A 25,530-nucleotide genomic window follows, 5' to 3' on the forward strand; every position below is an offset into this window, starting at 1 on the left:
TAAAAATTTGTTAAAATAAAGAATATTATAAGATTTTATAATTAAAAAGATATATGTCTAAATATACTTTTATTTTAAAGATGAATTAAAATCTTTTTTTAATTTGGAAACATTTTCGAAAGTTATTGCAGAAAAACTTCAAACTTTTTCGCTGTTTTTAAATAATAAAAATTAAAAAATTGCTCTACCAAACATTACACTTTCCTACCCTCCTTTCCTACATATTTATTCTTCTCTGCATACACACGCGCACGTTCTCCTTTATTAGAAAAAAAATTTGCATTTAGTAAAAAATTTATATATATATTATATGGAGAGTCTTTGCAGCCAAATGTTATTTCGAATCGCAATAACATAAAAGAATTTATTTATTCAAATTTCGCATGAAAATATTTCTATTATTATCGACTGTTGGAGACGTTTTCTTTCAAATGAAAAATAGTTATACAATAATAAAATAAATGAATACATTTATATTTTCAATAAGTAATTTAATAAATAATAATTTTTAACAAATGACCTAAAAAATTCTTAATAAATAAATACATTTTAATAATAATAAAGAATTTATTTACATCAAAATCAATTTAAAATAAAAAATTATCAGATGAATTTCTGAAAGAGTGTAAAAAAAACGAGTAAAGTTTCAGAAAGAGTAAAAGAAACGAATCAGTTTGACGATTCCAAGTGTTGGCGGAATAAAATAAAAAACAAAATCGCGTAATAGGAAAAGAAAAAGTTTGGCATAATTCGCCACAAATGTGCTTATTCGCCAAATCTTATAACCCCTATTATTGCTAATCCTGCAATTGGAATAGTTCTTGTTAGCGCCTATAGATGGCTGTAGACTGCTGGCGCCGTCTACAGGCACTAATTGGAACCTAGCTTGATCCTCCAATACGTCCTCCGGTTAACTCTACCCGGTTTCGGTGGGCATTAATGAATCCATAATGTGGTTGTGATTGGAAACAAACATTTTATCATCCTCCAGTCTTTGATTTGGAAACAGTGAGTACTTAAAACTATATTCAAATAATTCGTTCATGGTATATCAAATATTCGGCAGTTTTGGATTGTCAAAGAGTTTTGATTCATGTAAACATCCTTTCCTTCATTAATAACCACTGACATTTAATTATCTTTCGATATTTTAATGGTGTTGACGTTTTACTATTAGCATTTAAAAAGATTTTTATATCAATAATTATCATATTTTTGTTTTTCATTGGTGGGACAACATTTTATAATGCCACCAGTCTTTAATTAGAGGTAATTATCCACCTGTCTCGCAATTATGATTCTTATTGCCTATATTTATGACAGTAGAAGCACAATTATCATGAATATTTGTAACTATAAAATAATTTACTGATCAAATCATCGTGACAGTTGGTAGAGCAATTATTTAAAAAAATTTCTTTTTTTGTGAGTTATAATGTAAATATTGTAATGAATCATTCAGCAGTAAATGTCAGCATTGAATTTTGCGACTACATTATTATAATCTCACAATTATTTAATTTTATATGAAAATGTCACCTGTAATATCTAAGGATATTTGTTTTATTAATTTATGTCTAAAATTAACAAATTATTGAACAACAAATTATAGTTATTCAAGTTTTTTAAAAATTCATTTTATATATCAACCATTTCTGAAAACAAATTTTATTGCTTATTTTTGGAATTTTTTATTCAATAATGTATTTGTATTTATTAGAAATCTATTCTATGTTGTTTATATTTATATAAAATTAATAAGTTTTTGAATGTTTATAATTTTTTTTAACTTATGAATGAAATATTAACTATTTTTCATTATTTATTTACTTTAAAATTTAGTTCTGTTCTTAATGTGTTATTTTTTTACATTTGTTTGTGTGCTGGATCTGTAAATATTTTGAAATCATTTTCTGGAATTATTATATTTAGTATTTTTTTACATATGAAAGTTTTATGCTGTGTAATTAGATTAGATTTAATTTATTTCCAGTAAGAAATCTTAAATTATACAATAAATGAATATGTAACTTAATTATCTGAATTGAAAAATGATGTGCTTAATTCAAGAGACAATAAAAAGCATGTTCCTACATCGGTTAATTATGTTAAAAAGTCTAATTTTTCCTTTGGTGTAAGGTAGGAGATATTAGCATAAGGTAATCAGATTCATTTGTGAAAAGAATTTCTTTGAATTGAAACTTTGGTTCTTAAGTTGGTAATAAAAGATGTTTATTGCATATTACTATCGAATGTATATAAAAAAGATTTTGAAATAGAGAAACTTTTTTTTATTTGCTATAAAATTAAAATTATTATAAATTCAATAATTGAAATCATATTCATGTAACAATGTAATAAATTATTATAATATTGTAAAATAAATTGAAGGTGAGATTTTAAACATTTCTCATTGACTGTACATATTTAGATAAATGAAAATAACACTGAAAGAAATGTAAACTTTCTGCTTTATGATTATTTTTGAAGAATGCATTTTCTTCTGATGAGTGAAAATAAACAACACTGTCATTTGTTTTAAATGCTTCAAGCTGTATATATATGTGTGTGTATTTTCATTATCATTTAAGCTACATTAATATTTCATTAAATAAATTTAATGCTAAAAATTGTAGATCTAAATTGCTATGAGAAATTGTGTATACACCCACTAGAATTTACATAGAATGTTATAATTTTTTCCCTGTATAATCATGTTTCTAATTTAGTTATTAGAATGCTGAAAATGTAAAACTCGATGTTTTCTGCTAAAATTAAAATGTAAACTGAATGCGTAAATGGCAAACTTAAAGTAGCTTGGTTTTAAATGTAACATTCATAAACATTAAAATGATAATCTCCTGACCTTTATTATTTATTTTTAGTAATTTATTTTAGCATTAAAAAATAATATATACTGTGTTAGCGTGCAATTTTTATATATATCCTGGATTTTCTTATCAGATTTAGAAATTAATTTTTTATATATTTGTTAAAAAATGTATACTTTTTTTATAGCTGTCCAGTTGGTCTGTTGTAAACATATCCATTCCTGTGCATCTGAAATAGCCTTGCCTCCAATTAGCAAATTGTGACACACAATAAGTTTCTCTGGAATATGTAAGTTTTTATTTCCCGAGATGATCATATATTTTGTTATCGTTTATGATAAGTCTATCTTCTTTTAGAGCTGCTCATTGTTTAAAGTTATTATATTCCAAAACAGTGTATATAATTATGTTTTTTTTAACAAATTCCTGAAGAATTTATTCTTTGAAAGGTATGCAGGGTATCTTAAAAGATTATTTACAAATTTTAAAGGCAGGTCAGGTATATTTAAACAAGTCATGCTTGCAATATGTGGTTTGCAGATTTGTATTGCAAGTTATATTTATCATGATAAATGTAATTATGACTTGTAGAATGCTGTATCAACAGTACTTATAGTAAAAATATTTGTTGTTTGAATAGATGCTATCTTCTTATATTGTTATTTGATGATATTTCATCATTCATTCATTTTGTTTTGATGATATTTCATTAAATTCTATGTATAAATCTAATTTTATATAGTTTCCTTTTGGCGAATTTGCTGACAAAATCATCCCTGTTATCCTTTACCCTCTTTGCATTCCCATCCCATGTTCTATTGCAAAAACAGCATGTTTCCAATTTACCCATAAAGTTTGTAAATGACATTTCAGGCAAAATATCTTTATAATAATTTATAAATGAGAAAAATTAGTAAATAGTCAATTTTTCTGTATTTTTAGAAATATTTTAATAATTTCTCATCATTATTTTTTAGAATTAATTTATGTTTGATCTGATCTTTAAAAAGGCTAAATCTATGATATATTCTAAAAATTGCTTAATATTGCTGTTTAGCATTCTGTGGCTTAAATTATTCATAAAAGTATTTTATAAATTCGTTTATTCTGAATATTGATATGGACTTTAAACACAAAATTATTTCATTTAAAAATAAAATTATTTTAAATCCCAATATTAAAAAAAGGACTTCTAGCTCATATTTAATTTGGATTGAATGCTAATATTATATGCTTATTATACAATTTTTATGTTTCACTTGTTTTATTTGATTTGCAGCCTGTACAGTTATCATCAAAATATGGCAGAAGTACTTACTGAAGCAGAACGAGAGGTAAACCATAGTTCAAAATCGTATATTTGCAAATAATTTCATTGGTAATATTAAAACAATTATACTCTATTGTGTGACATTTATTGACAAATTTTATTTTAAAAATATTTATGAATGAAATATTTATCCATTAAAGCATATATTTTAGCTATGTAACTCACTCCTCGTCTAATTTTCTGAATAATACTGTATTGTTTTATTTAGGTTTTAAATGATTAAAATATTAATAATACAAAATTTTCCCTTTTTTAGATTAATATGTAATCACCGTTAGATTAAAAATATATATCATGGGATTGTTCTAACAGAATGAGATAATGACTGTGCAATAATGAATTTTTAATTGTAAAATATATGTATGCATATGTTATGGTAAATGTGATTAATCCACTGATTATGAATAATCGCTAGTTTATTACATTTATTGTAACATATGTAACTACAATTAAAAGTTGTTTTTTAATGATTCAACGAAGAAAATTCATCTGCAAGGTTATATAATTTGATTTTTCCTTTATAAATATTTATAAATTCATATTATTACTGTAAAGCTAAAAGAATTAATAATTCTTAAAATGGCTACTACAAGTAAGAGGAAGGAAATTATGTGTGTGGTGTTTGCACTAAAAATTGTTTATCTTGATCAAATTTTAAGATTTGATCAATAAGAAGAGGGCTTTTCCTATGTACAATTTAATTCTTTCAGTATACTAAGAAATTAATTACAAAATATCCTATAATTTGGAAGTAACGAAGAAAATTAATGGGATAGTTCTATGGAATATTTCAAACTCTATTAGTTTTTAAAGTTGCATTCTTCAAAAATGTGCAAACATTTGCCTTTATCAAAGTTTTGTAATTTTTTTATATTTTTATAGTTGAAAAACAATATTTAGATATTCTTTTCTACAGACAATTAGCATGTTTATTCCACAATCTATAATCAACTATAGATTTATTGAATTATTATATTCTAAATTTATTGAAATTTATAATATCGGTGACAAAAAATGTTAATGTATATTTTTGAAGAATTTGTCCTTAATTTTTTTTGCTATTTTCAGATTGTAAAAGAGTTTTTGGCCATTGTAAAAGAACTACAGTTGCACAAAAATGGAGATAAGAAATCTTGGAATGAATTTACTGCTGTTAAGTTTATGATGGCACGAAAATTCGATATCTGTCGAGCTGTAGCCTTATTTGAAGCTCATGAAGTAAGCATCTTTTCTCTCTTCCTCTACAAATTGTAAAATGTGTAATAGCTTTATTATACTTTTACAAATAGTCATGATTAAAAAAAAGTTTGATATAATTCTAGCATGAGTTTTAATTTGCAGGTTATGCGACGGCGAGAAGGACTAATAAGGTTTGATCCCACCAGTGATGCGCTCAGAACAGAGTTGGAAACAGGCAAATTTACCATATTAGTAAGTTCAAAATTAAAATGATTTAAAACAGCTTTCATATTTAATTGAATATTCATATAGAATATTGTATTTTAATTTTAAATTATATGTTGTAGTAGCAAAAAATACTTCAACTAATCAGTTCTAATAATATGAAGCTTAAAATGCATTATTTAATTTTTTGATAAATTCTTAAAGTATTTGATTTTAAGGAAGAATGTCATTATTAATATTTTACAACATTAAATGGATTCAACAATAACAAAAAAGGATACAGCTTCATTATTGTTCAAACAGATGTTATGACAATCATTGAAATGTGTGTTGAAATGAAAAGAATATTTGTATTAATAAACACTATTTCTCCTTTATAAATTAAATTTGAATTTTAGAACCCTCCATAAGGAATTTTATTTTATATTATAATTGCACTTGTACATATTACTGAATCCTTGTATTTTAGCCTCTTTTATATCTTATATAATATAGTACATTGTTTTTTTTATGAAGAAAATATACCCATGCAGGATTTTTTGGATATTGTAATTTCCTGAAATGTGTAGTGTGATAATAAAATAATAATATAAAAAAAAGAATCAATGTGAAATTGTGTAATGGGGGGGGAGGATGTCATTTACTAAGTCACTCTGAAAATAAAAATCCTAAATTTCTTAAAGATTAAATATTAAGATTAGTTTGTTGCTTTTATTATTATTGAACCACTGGGAAGAATGGGCTTGATAAGGTTTTAACACAGCCTTCTCAGCATAAGGAAGAATCTGAAATATAAATGAAGAAAATTTTAGTAAAGAAAACATAACATACATTGTGTACTGATAAGAATGACAATGAATGTCTTAGTGACTGATGAAGATATATAAAGTAAATCTTCATTAGAGAAGACGTCATACCTTTGTTCTTATACAAATTTCATTATCTTTACTATTTGGGCCATAGATATTTTATTTTGAGCAATATTTTGGCATCAGGTTGATAAGTTTCCTACATTGGGTTTAATGAAATTAAAGATTTCGGTTGTACGACAAATAGTTATACTGTGGTATGTATCAATTTTATCTGCACAGATGCCACAATCACAAGACACTATAACAACCCTTCCTTGTGACTGTGAGTTGATATATGCTACCACAAATTTTATATTACCTCATATGTTGGTTGAGCTTCTCCAAGAGTGTTTAATAATGTATTAAATACTGCCTTTGTTTTCTGCTTATGCATGTAACTTCTTGAATATTCAATAAACCTGTGCGGAAGGAGTTACGGCGGACCTGATAAAGCCTCTTTTTTTATATTTTGTGCTATTGGGCTGGCAAGTCTCTGGAGTGTTAGTTGGAATTACTTTTCCTCAACAACCCTCTTATCCTTAAACCCAAAATTAGAAGAAGTTAGCCTATTATTCAACAATTGAGTACAAAAAAAAAAAAAAAAATCATTAATCTATTTTTGAAAGATTTTATCTGTCATGCTGAATTTCAATAGCTTGAAATTCAGCATGACAGATAACTAATTGGTATTCTCATCCTCTGGCTGGTAGAGAGCTGCAAGAACTTACAGAGAAAATTGATTGTCAATGTGAATAGCATATTTTGAGAGAAGTACTTGAGATAACCAATTTATGGCTCTTCTCGGCATGAAATTTTGCCTAGAAGATGTTGTAGGATGAAGGAGTAGCAAGGAATCACTTGAAGTTGTTTAATAGGCCTTGAAATCATGATGACAAATATCCTTTGTTGTGAAAATGTTAAGAGCTTTCAGAATTGTTTATTTTTAATTTGGTTGAAAATTCCAAATCTTGTGCTCTTATTTCTTATACCTTGGCAATGAACACTTTATGAAGTTTGAGATTGCATGCTTGATTTTTGAAGTTCTAGTACTGTTGATTTTTGAAGTCTAGTACTGCTGTTTACTGAGGCTAAAGAATTTAGCCTCAGTAAAAATAATTAAAAAAAAAATTAATGTAACACATTTTTAAAATGGCCTAAATAAAGTAATTTCCTAGTCCCATACAGATAGTTCTGAAAATTTGTGACTGTTAATTTTAAAATTTCACCATCACAGCTTTTAAAAATTTAGTCATACATTTTGAGGCCAATGTGTATGGGGTTATAATCTGTATAGAGCTTGGAGAAATTATTTTTTATTTTAAAAATCCATTAAAAAAATATATTAAATTTTTTTGTTTAAATAATTATTTTTTTGCTTTTTAGTTGTATGTGTGAAATTACAATCTATTTTAACTAACTTCCTGATGAGCTAAGTGTATGGTGTCATTTGTTGGTAATGAAAATTTTAATCAATTGCAAAATTGGTACCAAACAAACAAATAGATGGCCAGAAAGTGAATTAATTTTGCAATATTATCTAGTTCTGAACTGTGTTTAAAGTCTCTAGCCTATCAAAAAGTTAGTTTAAAACTAATTGCATAATTTTCACGAAACAGACATGAGAAAGCAAATAAAAATAGCATCAAAATATGATTTAAAACAACAACAATCAAACTGTTTTGACTTGAAATATTCTGTTTAAATTGTATAAATAAGCATATCTTGCTCAATTCGTTTGTGTGCATTATTATTATTATTTAATTTTTCTGTTTACTTATCTGATTTGTATATATTGTCTGATTTGTATACACTTCAAATGGGTGAGCAATTTTTTTATTAAAAAATATAAATATAAATAAAAATTAAATTCCAATGATTTTTTTTAGGTAAAATGGTTTTTGAATGAAAAATGTTTTTAAAAATCTTGTTCTGCATTTATTAAATTCAATTTTTTTTTTATTTATTGGCTTTCTCCTCCCCCCCCCCCTTAAATGGGTTTAAAATTCCTATATGTAGCTACCAAAAATTTTGTATTTCATGATATTTAGTTACTTTACGATTTATATCATGCAACATTTATGTATATAATATGTAAAACAGTATTTGAAATTCTTGTTTGCTTTAGCCTGTACGAGATGACAGTGGTGCTGCAATTGCTATTTTCACTGCCCATAAACATGTACCATTGGAAACATCACATCAGATCACTCTTCAAGGCGTTATTTATCAACTGGATGTTGCTTTAGAAAGGTTAGATTATTATTATTATTATTACTTGTTTAAAATCCTTTTTCCATGGTCTTAAATTATTTTTCTTTTTCTATTAATAGTTTGGAAACTCAAAGGCATGGAATTGTATTCATTTATAATATGACAGGATCCAAGTATGCTAACTTTGATTATGAGCTGAGTCAAAAAATGCTAAATTTATTAAAAGTAAGTAAGGAATCCTATATACTTCAAACTGATAGTAAGTTTTTTTTAAAGAAATCTTTTTCTGTCATTTAAATTTCAAAAAGTATTTAACTGTTTCAAGAATTCTTTAAATTAGCATTTTTTTTATTAATAACATCTAAAATTTTTGAATCGTAAAATTTTTTACATTCATAAATGAATTGTTAAAATAACAATTATGTTTTTTAAACGTGTTTCTTTTTAGATTCTAAACCATCATAATCAATTTTTTCTTTTTTATTATTTTAAGCAATGAAAATGGATGAACATGATTGCAATAGCTTCAAATGTTTTACCAATCTTTTTATTTTTATGTAGTTATAAAATGTTTATCTTTAATTGTAGGGTGGATATCCAGCTCGTTTGAAAAAAGTTTTAATAGTTTCTGCACCATTATGGTTTAAAGCTTCTTTCAAAATATTTCAGTTATTTTTAAGAGAAAAGTTAAGAGATCGGGTAAGTAAACATTTTTTCTGTTAATTTTATATAAGGAATATAATTCTGAAAGTAAAAATATAATTAGAAGCAAATATTCCATAATTTTTTTCTCTGCAGTGTCTCTCTTCTATATAAATGATATTAATGTACTTAATTCCAAATTTTTTGTATTATTTTAGATTATCTTTTAAAAAAAATTTATCCTTTATGATCAAAATTGGAATGCATAAAAATACGTAAGGAATGATTTTTAAAAATTTTTTTATAAAAATGCTGCTCTAACCAGTGAAAAAACATTATTTAGAATGCATTATTAATATTTGTAAAAGTTTTCTTTTATTTTTTGTATTGTTTTCCTCTGTTTAGTAGTATTATCTGTAAGCTGTTATGTAGAGTAATATTTTTCTTAAGTTTAAATTTAAATTTTACTGTTTTTATAATAAGTTTCTTAAGTTTTAAATTTTAAAAGCATTAATTTGAGGCCATTCATTTTTGACTCAGCGGTATGAGATATGTTTTTAAATTGGTTAATTTTAATTTGAGATATGTTATTAAAATAATGAATCATTTCTACGCATTTTGTTTAAATGTATATATGTATTTAAATATATATTTCATGTTATAACTGATATTTAAGTAAAAATAATATTTTTAATTTTATTCAGGCATTTTCTGATGTCAGTTTAATTTATAAATTCATAATTAGTTTACTTCATAATGCTTCAGTTTTGCTGTTCATGTAGTCAGACTGGTAGTTTATATAAACTTATTAGATGAATGATTAGAGTTTCAATCCCATCCCCTTCTATTCTTTTAAGTGTATTTATCCCTGCATCACTTATGATGGTTGTGAAATTTTGTTTAGCAAACAGAAGAAGCTGCTGTACAGAAGGTATGTTTTCTTCCATGAGTTCTCTCCTTCTGTGTCTCCTTTTCCTTTCCCTTTGGGTGCTTGAAATTCCTCCTCTCTAGCTTTGGTTTCATGCTTTGATGTGTGCGTAGCATTTTGGATTGGTACTAATAGTAAATGTGTGATAGGAAACTAAGCTTTCTCCTAAAATTGCTTCGTTCTGTCCATCCATAATACCTTCCTTATGTATTGGCATGTTTTATGTTATTTTGGTTCTGTTCTCTTGTGTATTAGTATAATTGTGGAAAAAATAATTTGTTGGTTAAGAGCTCTTCTTAAATTCTCGTTTTCACATGGTGATGTTTATAAGCCTGATTATCTGCAAATTGTGTTACAAAATAAGCATAAAACAAATTTCATTCAAAAAGAATGGACTTTTCAAACTTTCAATTAAATTTTTCATACAAGATAATGAAAATTATAAATTTTTACCTTAATAACTTTAAACATTTTAGAAACATTAAATTTTTCTGGCAAAGACTTATTATCATGTAAATGGGATAATGCGTAACACTGTTTTTTAATCTTATTCCTCTCACTTAGTCAGGTGAAAATTTTTTCTTATAGCTATTTTGCTTTCAAGCTTTTATTTTATTTTATGGTAAATTTAAATGGGAATATGTGGATTTATTTGAATAGAATGAAAAGAAAAACTAGAATGCTAATTTGTTTCTACATAGATTATTTCACAATTTGGTCATCATTTTATAAATTTTATCTTCTGATAGGTTGAAAAAAAAATCATTTTTAATTAAATTTCCATGTGGTATAAATTTGTAATGGAAGTTACTTTAAAATAGAATAAATAAAAAATGAAATAAGATTGTGTACAATATTGTAACAAGGCTGTTTTTAAATATATGAATTGTTCATTTTAAGGAATACAAACTCCTGTGGTAACAATTTATTGGTCTTGAGTGGTAAATCAATCATTATTTATAATAAAATTGGTAAATTCAAACTTCTAATAAATTAGTAAAAAATTATTAAATCATTAATTGTTAGCATTTCTGTTACAAAAAAAAAAAAAAAAAAAACTATGACATGTTATTAATCCTACCTTAATTATATACACAACGATGATGATAATAATATTGATATACTTTATTTGATCTAATTTTTTTATTATTGATGTATGATTTTAAACAATTTCTTTAAAATATTAATTAATGAATAAGGATATACACAATGTACAGGAGTTCCAAACTTAAATGTAATTCTTTTTTGTATCTGTTCATCAGTTCAAATGACACTCAGATGCAGTAGTGAAAAAATTACTTACTTTAAATTTAATTATTTTAATTTAAAGAAAAGGAAGTACAGAAAGTTATTGTGTTCACTAGTCAAAGCGTAGTTGTATACTTTCATAGGCAGTTAATTAATGACATGTTAATTTTACTATTCATAATTTGAAAATATTATGGCCAATTAATCTTATATAAAAGTTAATGATCAGATTACCTACAATGATTTCTAAGATGTTGCTTGTTTTTTCCAATTGTGAAGAGTGTACAATATTAAATGGTGAAAAACCAAATTGCATAATGGAATTCTGTCATGATTAATAAAAATAATAGTGGTTTGTTCTCGTCATGTCTGACATCTCAAGTTTGAACATGGATAATATGTGCCAGACTCCACAATAGGAGTTTGAAATATTTTCTTTAATTTTATTAGAGGAATACTTAAGCAAAAAATAATGAGGTACATCTGACTTAAAAACTTTGATACATTAAAATCAATACAAAGGAGAATATATATATATATATATATATCCAGTCAAGACACATTATTACTAAAAATCTATGATTATTCCACAGTGAAAAAATTATATTGCATACAATGGTAATTCCTGTAATATCTACAGTCCTGACAGCATATTTAATGAGAATTTTAAGTTAGGATATTGAAAATTAAGCTAATTTACTTAACTTTATAGAGCGGCAGGAAAAAAATATTAAAAATTTACAAAATATATTTCATGATATTTCATAATTACACATGTAATAAATATTTTTATGCCATTTTAACTCTGAAAAGAATGCTACTGGAACAGCTGAGTCTAATTTAGTCACAATTATTAGAAAAAGCATTCTTAGCTTCATTAAAGTGTGGCAGAATGTACATCTATTTATTGACAGCCTAAAGCAATGTCTTCTCTGTTTTCCTTTTTTACGTCCAATGGTAACTTGTTGAAATGATTCATGTGTACAAAATGCAGCAAAAAAATGTCCTGGAATGATGCATGCATGTAATAAATTTGCATGTTGATGCATAAATTACTAAGAAGAAATTGTAATACCTGATATAAACTGTGTAAAACAATTTGGGAAGAAATTTTTTTAATTCCTGATTCTTTCATTTCTGTAGTAGCTTTTCTTCAACAAAAAGATTCCAGTTGTGTTCAATCTGTTCTTCATCAAAATATTATCAATGCAAAGAAACAATGAAAAATACATCATTATAATTGAATTATTATGATAAATCCATCTACAACTTATGATTCAATTTATGAATCATAAATCAATGCTGCATTTTAGATTCATCGTGGTCTTATTAAAAATTCTTTGATCCTAGAAAGGAAAATTCTTTGATCCTAGAAAAATTGCATCTATTTCATGAAATCCTTCAAAGAAACATATTAATTGCTTTTTTATTTATAGTTTACTTGAATGACATTTTTGGTATTATTCCAAGTGGAATTTCTTGTTACATTTACAGCAATAATTCTTTTTATTCTGCTCTAATTACAAACTATCAAAATTACATCGCACCTCACTTTCAACCCAATAAATGTTTGACAATCAATTTTTCAAATAAAAAAAAATCATCAAGTATTAATCAAACTGAATTTTCAATTTAGCCATAATTTCGATGATCTTAAAAAGAAATTTTTGTGTTATTTAAATGCTATTAAAACAATAGCAGCCATTCCTTGAAAACAGGATCATACTTCTCAAGTCAGACAGTCAATGCCGCAGTCAAAAAATAAACTGGAAATCGTATTTTCTTTAGAATAAATAAATACAAACTTCCTTCTTTAGAAATGTTAAATCATTCTGCACTTTATTTGCCACAGGTTTACCAAAATGAACTCCAATCCCACTTTTTTTTTATTTGAATTGATTCAACCCTCCTTATGTCCACATATAATAATCTGGCCTCTTTGATCTACATCAAATATCACTTTGGGTTAGAATTCAACTTTAATCCGACTTCTCCAATCTCTTCTTGATCATCATCAGCTAATGAAACTCATTTCTCTACGATGTTTTAAGGATCTTCATATGAACCTCAGTATTTACATTTTATTTATTATTCCTTATTTTCTCTATAAAATCCATTATAAAGTCCCTTTTTTTAACACCAAAGCAATTTATCTCTTCCAAACAAAATTTTCTGAATGAAGCTTTTTAAAGATTGGCTCAAAATAATAAATTTTCTTTCTGGAACAATAAAATTATAATTGCATCAGATGAGCAAAATATTTCCTCTGACTTCAACCTGCACATCTTAAAATCAGCAAATTTCTGGTATTATCTCAAGCAATTGTATTTTTTCATATCAAGGGCGGACATTTTTCTTCCAATTCTCCTGATCATTCTAATTTGGAATGACAGTCTTCCTTCAATCTTTTGTCGAAATACTAATAATTCCACTTAAAATTTCTGAATTTTGTGATGATGCATAAAAAATTTTAATCTTGAAAGTCTTTAAAAATATGTGTAATCAGTCAATAATCTTTCATTAAAAAAAAAAGACTTTTTGTGCAGTTTAATTTTTTATCTCTTAAAAACTTCTCTCACCAAATTTTATTAAATTTCTCAAACTAGTATGGATACTAGGATATGCTAGCTTCCCACAAAAATGGAAAGACCCATAACTGAACACAAGATAATCGCTCTTCTCAAGCTACATAATAGATTTCTCCTAAAATATCTGCAAATGTCCTGGAAAAAAAAGCATTCAAAGAAATAATAAAGTCTAAAAAAAGCAAATATATCAAATTCATCTGATAAAAATTGAACCTATCATTACTATTGTTCATATTTGCAAAGTGGATATTCTGTTATCACAGATTTGCATTGAGACTTTTTCCTTATCAAAGAAATACTTCATAAATTTTGAAGCTTTAATTATAATTGGTTCTCCTCGTAATGAAATTAAAAATATTTAACTTATCCTTTTTTTATTGTAAAATTCAGGAAACTACAAATTTATAAAAATTTCAAAAACATATGAAAGCTATGCTTTCTCGTTTTTTGATCTTATGGAAGACTTCTTAAGAAAAAGGAATTTTATAAGCAAATGCCGTTTTGGACCCATAAGCTACTTTCTTCTTTTGCATCTCCTTGTCCTTTAAATACTTTTTGTTTTTATCATGTATAAAAAAAACTTGGGAATTCATCATCCTGATCAGTGACTGAATAGCCAAGATAAATCTCAAAACAGACTCTCCAAGATAATGACCAACATAAATTAGTGTAGTATTGAAACTACTTGGAAAAAGAAATTCACAATTTAATTAATGATCTGAGCAGTTAGATCATTTATCTATGTACATTAAAAAAAAAAAAAAAAAGCAAATAGTATCCAAGATGAAGATGTTTATAAGCTTTGATTTAGTCTAAGATGATTCAAGTTTTAAATATATATTTGTTTGCTTTTGCTTTCATGAAATATTTTTTTTTCTTTTATTGCTGGAAAAACTCTTGAAGTGAGAAGTAAAAATTTTTTATTTTTTCCCCCTCCCAGCTGTTTATGGTGACCATCCCTCAGTTGTGTTCTCATATCCCAACCTCTTCCCTCCCTGAGGAGCTGGGAGGTACTTTCCAGGTAGATCACAGGACATGGCTGCAAAACTGCCTCAAGTCTACCATCAACCGATGCATGGATGAAATCTCTGATTCCCCATCTGTGACGCCTAGTGACAATGGTCCTTACAATGGCTTCCATCTGCACCACTACAATGACAGTGATATGGAAGAGAACAGTGACCACCATAGTGATTCAGTGCATGAGAAGTACAATTCAGAAGAAAGGGAAAAGGAAGTGGAGGTGCTGAAAGAAGCAATGATCTTCGAGCCCCCTGTAAGTTGTAGAGATATTTATTAATTGCTATCATTCCAGGTGTATCTGGAATTTCGGAGTTTGCATTTTTGTTAAATGCAGAAAAAGCAATATATATATATATATATTGTTTTAGTACAAATATATCATTGAAATGTAAGTTATATTGAAATTGAATAACATATTAGAGAATATAAAATCTTCATTTTGATAATTTAAGTGCTGTGAAGACTATGAAATAATATTTATTCACATTAAACATATTGTAAAAATTCAAGATAAAAAAAATCTTTAAAAAATCTGTTGAAAGGGATTTTACCTATAATGAATATTAGTGAGATAATCATTAGAATAGCTGGGCACTTAAATCAACTTCTTTACATTTCATGAGCTGTTATCGTTCTACAGCAACTGTTTCTCTAACGCTTGCTAATATACATTCTTAATTTCGCATTTAATATTTGAAGAGTAAAGTGGAAAGCAATTGTGCACATCAAAATGCCATACTGATCATACTTAATTTTTAATAGAATGCAATTATATTATTGAAAGTCAACTAAAAAAAATGTAAGATATAGCTTATTTTTTTTCAGAATCAATTTTTAATTTTTTTAAAAAATTGAATATTACATTCTTTTATAGAATAAATAATTAATTGGAATTGGTTGAATTTTGAGTTAGAAACTGCACAAAAGTGTAGTTTATTATTTATAAAATTGTGACGTTTGTGCTCAGTCTCATAATTAAATTAATTATGAAAAGAAATTAGAGTTATAGCAATTCCTTAGTTATAGCAATGAGTTCCTGAGTTATAGCATTTCCTTTACCACATTCTCTGAAAGACAAGCTTAATGTAGCAATTGTTTTTGTTATTCAAAGTCTAAAAAGATAATCTTTTTATGGAATAATGTATTGAAACTTTGAATTTTTACAAGATTTTAGAAAGTATACTTTTTATTTTGCAAATGAAATCATTTAAAAATATGTTTATGCATACAGGTGCATGTATCGCGTTACAATTCTAGTTTATTTGAAAATTGTGACAAATTTTAGCTTCCTTTTAATTTTTAGAATTTTAAATTGACCTTCCGATAATATTTAGTTTCCATTTGTGTAAACTACCATGAAAATTTGAATGTGTTTGAGATGAAATGTATAATAATAATAATAATTAAAAATAACAAAAACTTGAAGTTTTTTTTTTTGTTTTGTTTTGTTTTTTGAATAAAGGGAAGAATTTTTAAAAAGAAGCCAGAGTAAACAATGTTCTGTAATAAATACTTCTTTTGATGCTTCTAATGGAATCAAGTCTTTTGTTCATTAATTATGATTTTATTTTAAATTATTGGGCTATTTGGAAGCTGTCTTTTTCCTTCTGAAGATTTTATATACTTGGTTCAGAATAGCAAAGAATATTAATTTTATAATAATATTAATATATTTTAATATCATCATGTTTATTAAGAATGGAGTTTCGTAATCAATTTTTTCTCTTAATCGTGTATGAGAGTTCTAAAATTTTGTGTCCTAATTTATTCTCTATTATGTTATTTCCAAAAATTATCAATTATTTGATTCACTTAAATTTATTTCCATTTAAGCGTCATCACATAACTGTGAATCTTAGAAGAAGTGGATGATTTCAAGGTTCCAGGATATTTATTATGAATTTTAAAAAAATGTATACAATAAAAAGAGAATACTAATAAAAGTGTATTTTAAAAAAATGTGTTATATTTATGTTATAGCTGGTTATTTTTAATTTTATATTTTATTATTGATTTAAGTATGTTTTCATATTGCCACTCTCTATAGTTTTCCATGAAATGTGTCTTTTTCATTATTTTGCAGAAAGACTCAGATGAACCATGTCCTCTGACTCCAGAATCTGCTGTCACTGACTTTACAGAGGATGAGGAGAATGAAAAACCTTTATCAAGCAGTACAGTTTCACTGTCCATTTGGGAGGATTCAGTTCATACTGAAAATAGTGGAGGCATGACGCTTGAAAAATTCATCGAATATCTTCGTATGAAAGGAAGAAAAGGCTTGTATCAGGAGTATGCAGAAATTAAAAATACTCCTCCTGATGGTACATTTGAAACGTCCAAGTGAGTAGTGTTTTAATACCATTTTGATTTGTTGAGGGGTATAGAATTAAAAGGAGGTTGTTCATAATACAAAATTTTTAATTTTTGTAGTATAAAGATAAATTTCTATTAGCATTTCAAATATTTTTTTCAAGGGTGTAAATGCATTTTAATTTTTACTTCTAAAATTAGAAGTGCTTTAATCAAATTAGCTTTTTTTCATTATATATATTTTTATATACATATCAGATATAAATACTATGAAGAAATTTCATAATCCAGTGAAGTAATACATTTTTATCAAATATAACAATAGTCAAATTGAAAACAAAAGTACTTATTCTACCTTTTTCCAACAAAACCTTTTTCTTTGTCATTAGAATATATTTATATGTATTTTTTTCCCCCTCTCTCGCAACTTCAATAAGATAAGTTACCAGTAAAAAAAAAATCCTGTTCTTTTCATATTATGATTTTTTTTTTTTTTTGCTTCCTATTAACAAAATGGAAAGAATAACATTAGGTAACAATGGATATGAAGATAACATTAAGTAGAAGAGAATAAAAAACAATAAGTAGAAGAGAATTAAAAAAAAATTCAAATAGTTGTTTTGCAAATTTTAATATTCATCATTTTAATGTAGCATAAGCAGAGAGCTATGAAATAAATTAGCTAGAAAATATAAACTATTTATAATGATTACATAAGACAAATGTATGTAACAAGATTATCTACAACCGATTTCTTAAACAAAAATTTGTAAATATTTTTTCAAGAATTTACTTGATTCTTGGAGAAAATATCTATGTATTTTCTATTAATCACCTTTGTTTTACTTAGTAGTATTAATCTAAGGTATGATGCAATTCCCTTTACTATCTTTTTTAATTTAAACTATGTTTCTGCTATCTCTTTTAATTTAAGTTTAGTTTAAACTTTCTTATTTTATTTCCAAATTACAATTTTTTTTTTTTTATTAATGTTAAAGTTAAAACTATATTGCATTTTATAATTTGAAAATTTTATCTTTATTCCTATCATTTTTTACCATATTGAATTTAGTATTAAATAATATCTACTTATATCATCTTCTTTTTCTACTGATAGATTAAAGGTGAATCAGTGCAAGAACAGATATACCGATGTTCTTTGTTATGATCACAGCAGAGTGAAACTTCCTATAATAGATCATGATCCATATTCTGACTACATCAATGCCAATTATGTTGATGGTTATAAGCAAAAGCGTGCTTTTATATCTACTCAAGGTATATTTAAAAGTTTATAGATGTTATGGTTCTTATAATGTTTAAAACTTATGAATGTTAAGTTCTATTCCTTTTATAACTTCTTTCTTGTTCTTGAGACTTTTCCATTATCCAGAAAATATATAACAAGCTGAAATATATTATATAGAAATGTTTAATTACTGAGGGCTTCGTTAATTCAAAGCTTATAAGACAAAATATAAATTTAATTCAACAAAAGAAATGATTCAAGAAAACTGAGTCTTTTAATACAGCAAAAGATATTATTTGAATTAAAAATAATGGTAAAGATTTTTAATTATTTGATAGTTTAATGGATTATTCGTACTAAATAAACAATAAGCAATTAAAAAATATAATATTATTTGTAATAAAACTTTTTTTTGTAGTTAAAAAAAATAATAAATTTTAATAAGCAGCATGCAGCACTTTGAAGACAAAAATTCTACATTGAAATTTAAAATAAACTATATAATTGTTATGCAAGTTTATTAAAATAATAATAATAATAATTTTTTTATTTAATATATTTTACAACAATAAAGTTCTGAAGTGGAATGAATTAAGGTTCTTGAAATATTATTTATTTGTAATCACTCAAGGTACAAAGTACAAAAGAATATTAAGTATGGGTGCCATTTACAATGAATGTTTTAATTTACGAAAACAATTTAGAAATAATTGTAATTTTAAAGTTTTTAATTGTGTCTTTAAGCCTAAAATAAATTTGTATCATGGAGATTATTTGAACATTACATTAATAGGAAATTTTAAAAGACCAGAAAAAGATTTGAATTTCAATGGATTTTAATGAAAAACAATGGAGAAATTAAAAAATTCTCAAATTAGCTATGTTTTATCATATTATAAAGAAGATGTGCAATATATTTGAATTCATATAATTTGAACTTTTATATAGATTTAATCTAAATAGATTTTGTAAAAAAGAACATCATTTAAATATGTTAATTTTCATTAAAAATAATGATATTGTATCTAAGTCTTAAATTGCAACTCTTTTTTTAGTAAATTTTAGCATATTTTTTAATGTGAAATAATTTTCAGTTTCAGTTTTTTAAAAAAAATCTGTTTTATTAATTTTTGTACTTTGCCTTTAACAACTACTTAATGGTTTTTTACAACTTATTTAATCATTTCATTTGTCATATTTTCTCACACCATGCAGCTGTGTCTTTTAATTATGAGTATGGTGCAATATTCAATCCAATTTAATCTCAAAATTGCTATTTTGCTGCAAACAAATACAATGCTTTGAAATTTAACTAATATTTTATTATTTACTTAGTAACAACTTTATGGTATTTTGCAATAGTAGTGGTAATGATTTTGTATAGTTTTGTAATCACTTTTAAGACGTCCAAATTTTTATTTAAAAAAAATGTAATTTATTTTTATTGAAATTTATTTAGATTTTAAGTATTTTTTTTTTGGTACAGTATTTGTTTTTAGAAAATTTTCTGTAGTTCTGGAAAGTATGAAATTTTATGAACTTAAATAAAATTACATTGGTTTAAAAAAGTTTTGTCTTCTATGTAATGATTTTAAATACTATAAAAGGTAGCTATTTCGACTCGAAATGTTTGTAATCTTCTAGTTTCATTTTAACAATTATTCTGATTTTTATTTTTCAGGGCCCCTTCCTAAAACATTTGCTGATTTTTGGCGCATGATCTGGGATCAAGAATCCCATGTCATTGTGATGACCACAAAGACAGTGGAGAGAGGTCGTGTGAAGTGTGGTCAGTATTGGCCTGCTGAAGAAAACACAGTTCAAGAATATGAGGATTTTGATGTTTATAATAGTGGTGTGGAATATTTTGCTGATTATATTGTATCCAATTTAGTCTTAACGAATAAGAAAGTAAGTTTTCTCAAGAATTTTAAATTACTCTGCATTAATTTTTTCTCTATGAGTTTTATTTTCTTTTTTAATTTCCTTTTTTATAATATACTAGCCTCTTTGGTTATTAGCTTGTTTGATATAAATATTAGTTATAATAAATCTTGTATACATACTTGACCATCATATTCTTCATCTGAATTGTATAGATAATAATTGGAATCTTTTTTTCATTAGTTATCTTCTGTCAGGAAAATAAAGAAAATGTTTGGTGACAGAGCCAAAACAATTTAAATATTATTGCTACAATGAAATTTGTTGTTTAAAATTATATAAGAAGTTAAAATTTGGAAAGTAGTTATATGACAACTAAATAGATATTATTAAAAAATTAAATTTTAAAATGTTGAAAAAACAATTTTTGAGCAATATTATCTTTGTAAGTTAATGTAGAAAAATGTTTAATTCTTAATTAACATTTCCAAGGAAATCATTTTTATGATGTACAATCTCCTAAAGTGTATTTGAACCAGGCTAGACACATATTCTCTTTCATTGTTTGTGGAGGTTATTAAATGGATTTGAACCTGTTCTTTAATCCTATTCTTCATACATTATTTTATTCATTTATTGATGTAAATTGTTTTAAAAGTTTAAGAATTTTTACTCAAAATATAGTTTTTAAAATTTCAGTTTTTAAATTATTCATTAAAAATAGCTTAATATTTTCCAATTAGTTCTGTATGATTCATTTATCTGTAAAGTTTCCAACTATGCATTTTAAAAATATATTTTGTGGTAGAAACACATTTTTACCAGAGATTTAATCCCCTAACAATCACAGAGAAAGTGCTGAAGCTTTTAAGAAATTACAAAGTGTTTTTAAGATCTCGTATTATTTTTCCCTCTCATTTCTAAATCTCTGAATATTGCAGAACTTACCCATATAGAAAATTTTATTAGTTGTATGTAATCCTTGAGAATCATTAATTGAAATTTCTAAAAGTATTAGCCATGTTCTTTTATGCATTCTACTTTATTTTATACTTGAAAGTGTTTTGCTTATTTTTACTAATGTATGTTCAGTGAACCTTTTTTGATTACTGTTTGACACTGTAATTCTGATCACCTTTATTACTACAAAATTCATGAATTATTAGAACTGAGATCATCTTCATAATCTAGCTTCACAGCTTTGCTTCTGCTTAGTTACATTTAGTCTTAATTGTTGAAAAAATTGTAAATGTTTTTGGTAATGTTCTTCGATTTGAGAACTAGCACTTATAGAGATAATTTGCTCTGCCTCTATTTTGTATACCAGAAAAATATCTCCTAATAAAATGCACTTTCCTTCTTATGTCGAATAGGATTTCAACATAGAGATTGTTTCTGTTTGTGGGGAGAAAAAATGAATTAAGTATTGGTATGCCTTTTACAAGTTATGAGATATTCCTAGCAGTTCATTCAATCTTAGATTTCTTGGGCATCTTATATTTTATTTTACTTGTTTGTGGTTAGTACACATTGCTATGGAAGTCACTCAAAAAGTATCTGATGAAAGAAATCTGACAGACTAGGTAATGGAAAATGCTGCATTCCGCAGAATAATTATTAATGATAATCTAATATTCCTAATTATCTTTTTAACATACATCCTCAGTTCAATGTTTGCAAATGAATATTAGCTCCCTTTACAATATTCTCAAAAATTGTATTAAAAAAACAATTTTCTTCAAGTTTTATAGTTTGTGTGCTTTTCCCTTGTCAAATTAGGAAAATACATCTCAAGAAGTGTGCCACATGCAATTCACTAGTTGGCCAGACTTTGGAGTTCCATCTTCAGCTTTAGCTATGTTAGATTTCCGTGACAAAGTCCGCAGGAAACAAGCTGAAGCTGTGCAGATGATTGGAGCCCATTGGCAGGGGCATCCATTGGGACCACCTATTGTAGTGCACTGCAGTGCAGGGATTGGCAGAACTGGTAAACGGATGGTTTTTGTTTTACACATGAAAATGAACTTGTTTTTATTATTAAACGAGGCTTTGAACTATCTTGATTTTGATTCTCTAGTCTCCATACTATCTCACCTGGTTATTAAAAAAAAAGTTAATTCTTTGCAATAAAATTAGGAATAATATATTTTCTTCAGAGTTGCAGACAGAATTTAGCTTATGCAAATAAAATTTATTCAAGCCTAGTGTCGTCATTAATTTATGAGTTCTCCGTGTGAATTTGCATTCCTTAGTTGATAAAGACTTGAATAGATTTTACGAAAATTTGCATTTGTTGTATGAGATAAATGTTTTATTACTTTATCTCATGTGTAGAAAGTTGGAATTATCTTTTGTGTTATTGCAAGTAAATTATTTTATTATTTTTAGAACATAATTATCGATAAATATAATTGAATCTTAATCCCATATTAATCATGCCACTTGGTAATGAATCTGAAGAAGTGCAGGGACAGTTTAAAAGATTCATGTTCCTAGTTTGGAGCATTGCAATATCATAATGTTTGATTATACAGCAATGATTACATATAAACAAAGAATGAGTATAATATTTTGTAAAACATATTAATATAAATTCAATTATTTAAGAAATGAGAAATAGGATAATAAATATTTCAATTAGATTTCAAAAAATTTATAAAAAAGTTTTAAAAAATGTTCTGAAGTAAAATTTACATCTCAAAAAATGATGATAAAAAATTAAGAAATTTAAAGATGATTTTTCTGCAAAAGTTTGAAATTACTGAGGAAAAATTTTAAAATTTCAGAATATTTTTTAATTAGTGATCTAAATAAAGTTTTTAAAATCCCTTTGATTGTGAACATCTTTTATTCAAGAAATAACAATATGCTAAATTTTATTGTTTTAAGTTCAGCAATATATTCTTTAGTATTTGAATAACTACATTTCACCATGCATGTCATTTGAAACAAGATTGTCTACCAGTGTTTAAGACATTATCATGTTAAAACTGTTAACATTAATTATAATGAAATATGAATTAAAAACCAAAATAATTAAAATGAATCTCTTTTTAGTACACTAATAAAAATTGGTTTTGATAAAAATGTATTATATTTCTTACAGGTACTTTTATTACCCTGGACATTTGCATAAACAAATTGGAAGCTACAGGATTGATTGACATTGTAAAAACTGTTGAGAAAATTCGGGCACAAAGAGCCTACAGTATTCAAATGCCCGATCAGTATGTTTTTTGCCATTTAGCTCTTTTAGAATATGCTCTAAGTAGAGGCTTACTGGAAGATGTAGATTTGTCTGGATTCAATGATGATGATTCTGAATCTGAATGAAGATGATTTTTCATTTCATTTTCTTCTATTTATATGCATTGTGCCACCTTGGACATTTTTTACTTCTATTTGGGTGAGTGTATGATTTTAAATGATTTGTTGGGTTGAGAAATTTTTGTGCTGCCATATATACTTGCATTTTATGTTATTCTGATTTTGTTTCTGGCAATAAGAAATTTATTCCAGGAAAAAGTGATGCATTAGCAACATTCTTTAATTGTTGAGTTATTGTTATATGTGTATAGTCTTAATTTGTTATAAAATTTTTTTCATTAATTGTTTGCAAAATGGTGTACGACAGGTGATTTGTTTTGCTTTTATTTTTTGTGTCGAAAATGTATTAATGTCAGTCTTGTAGGTTATTATTTTTTTTAAGTAAAAATTACTATTTATTTTTAATACCCTGATCTAACTTTTCTATTTAAGTTTTTGTTATATGAACGCTGTTATTAGCTTTTGCATAATTGTTGCTTTCAAAACCGCTTCGTTTCTGTTTATGTATAGAAGTGTGGATTTGTCACCTGCTTACTTATATGTTTCATATTCGATTTGATTATTGTCTTTACCTTTAAAAAGATGGTTTATTTTCCTCTTTGTAGAATTTTCTTTGGATTATTTTAATTTTGGAACTTAATTTTACTCCCTACCATTATATAAATAACAATCTATCATGGTGTGTATATGTAAATCCATCATGCAGATAATTTTAAGCATAATCTTTTAATGAAAATTATTATGCAAATCATTCCACATTCTTGACAGAATGGAGTATTTTCTAGATGAGGGGGAAAATCTTTTGAAATCCATTTTCATTTTTCAAAATGTTGTTATCATTGAATGTTGAAATCGAATGTAATATTTCAATGAGGATTACAATTTCATGAATACTAAGAGTATGTCAATATTGGCAGTTGATTGCCTTAAATCCGAACATTCACCATTTATGTGTAATAGTTAAATAACATTCAAAATATTTGCTACTAATCTCATTTATCTTATATGGTATTTGGTAGTCCTTTCATACTAGTGATTTCATTTAATTTATAGCCTATATTATTTTTAAATAAGCATTCTTATTTTCAGATATATATTGTTAATTAAATTTAATTGAATGTACATCGAATTAATTGAGCCCGATGAATTTCAAATTTTTAATAGTTAGAAAGACTTATATTGTGAAGTAGCTTCTCCCGTGATAAAAAAAAAAAATGTCATATGAATTCTAATAATATACAGAATTGTTCGTTGGATTGTGTATGTGTGATAATTTAAAATCAGTATATATGGTTCCTAACTTCTAAAATAATAATTTGAATATACCATTCTATTTATTTAGACATGCAAATCATTGCAAGTCAAACTTAGTTCCTAAGATTTTTAAAAATATATTTTTTAAAATTCTGTTTAGAATTTTTTAAGGTTTGAAATTGCATCAAAACAAGGAAATAATCAAAATTGAAAGATCTTTAAAATATATGTTCTAAAGCCCTTCACTGTTGTTTCTTGTTGAATAACAGATAAAAAAAAAGAGAGAAACCAGAATAATGCAGAAAACGTTTGTATTCTCCTTTATTTCTATTAATTAGATCAGGGGGGAAAAAATGCTAAAAATTGTATATTTGCTATAAAGGAGGCAATGCTTTAAAAATATAATTGTTTTTAAATTGAGAATAGAAATATTGACTGAAGACTTAA

The 25,530-nt window shown here is 25.7% G+C and overlaps 1 protein-coding gene across 2 annotated transcripts; it reads left to right on the top strand.

Moving 5' to 3' along the window:
- Positions 1-921: 921 nt before the first annotated feature.
- Positions 922-25,530, top strand: LOC129964113 (tyrosine-protein phosphatase non-receptor type 9-like). Of its 2 annotated transcripts, XM_056078800.1 has the most exons (15): positions 922-1,008; positions 3,019-3,120; positions 4,111-4,165; positions 5,230-5,379; positions 5,503-5,592; positions 8,542-8,666; positions 8,747-8,852; positions 9,216-9,326; positions 10,174-10,200; positions 14,974-15,309; positions 17,140-17,399; positions 18,487-18,647; positions 20,300-20,529; positions 22,282-22,489; positions 23,609-25,530. In XM_056078800.1, the coding sequence occupies exons 3-15, from the start codon at positions 4,133-4,135 to the stop codon at positions 23,833-23,835; spliced, it is 2,064 nt and encodes a 687-aa protein (XP_055934775.1). In that variant the 5' UTR covers positions 922-1,008; positions 3,019-3,120; positions 4,111-4,132; the 3' UTR covers positions 23,836-25,530. The 2 variants fall into 2 exon arrangements, with proteins under 2 accessions (XP_055934775.1, XP_055934776.1); XM_056078801.1 differs by lacking the exon at positions 10,174-10,200.

The sequence above is a fragment of the Argiope bruennichi genome, chromosome 3, assembly GCF_947563725.1.
Source record: "Argiope bruennichi chromosome 3, qqArgBrue1.1, whole genome shotgun sequence".
Classification (NCBI taxonomy): Eukaryota; Metazoa; Arthropoda; class Arachnida; order Araneae; family Araneidae; genus Argiope; species Argiope bruennichi.

Excerpts from the sequence above, each read along its gene's own strand:
- LOC129964113 (XM_056078800.1), top strand. The coding sequence starts at position 4,133 with ATGGCAGAAGTACTTACTGAAGCAGAACGAGAG. Across the intron at positions 17,400-18,486 it reads GGTACATTTGAAACGTCCAA|ATTAAAGGTGAATCAGTGCA; the intron begins GTGAGTAGTGTT and ends TTCTACTGATAG. Across the intron at positions 20,530-22,281 it reads TAGTCTTAACGAATAAGAAA|GAAAATACATCTCAAGAAGT; the intron begins GTAAGTTTTCTC and ends TTGTCAAATTAG.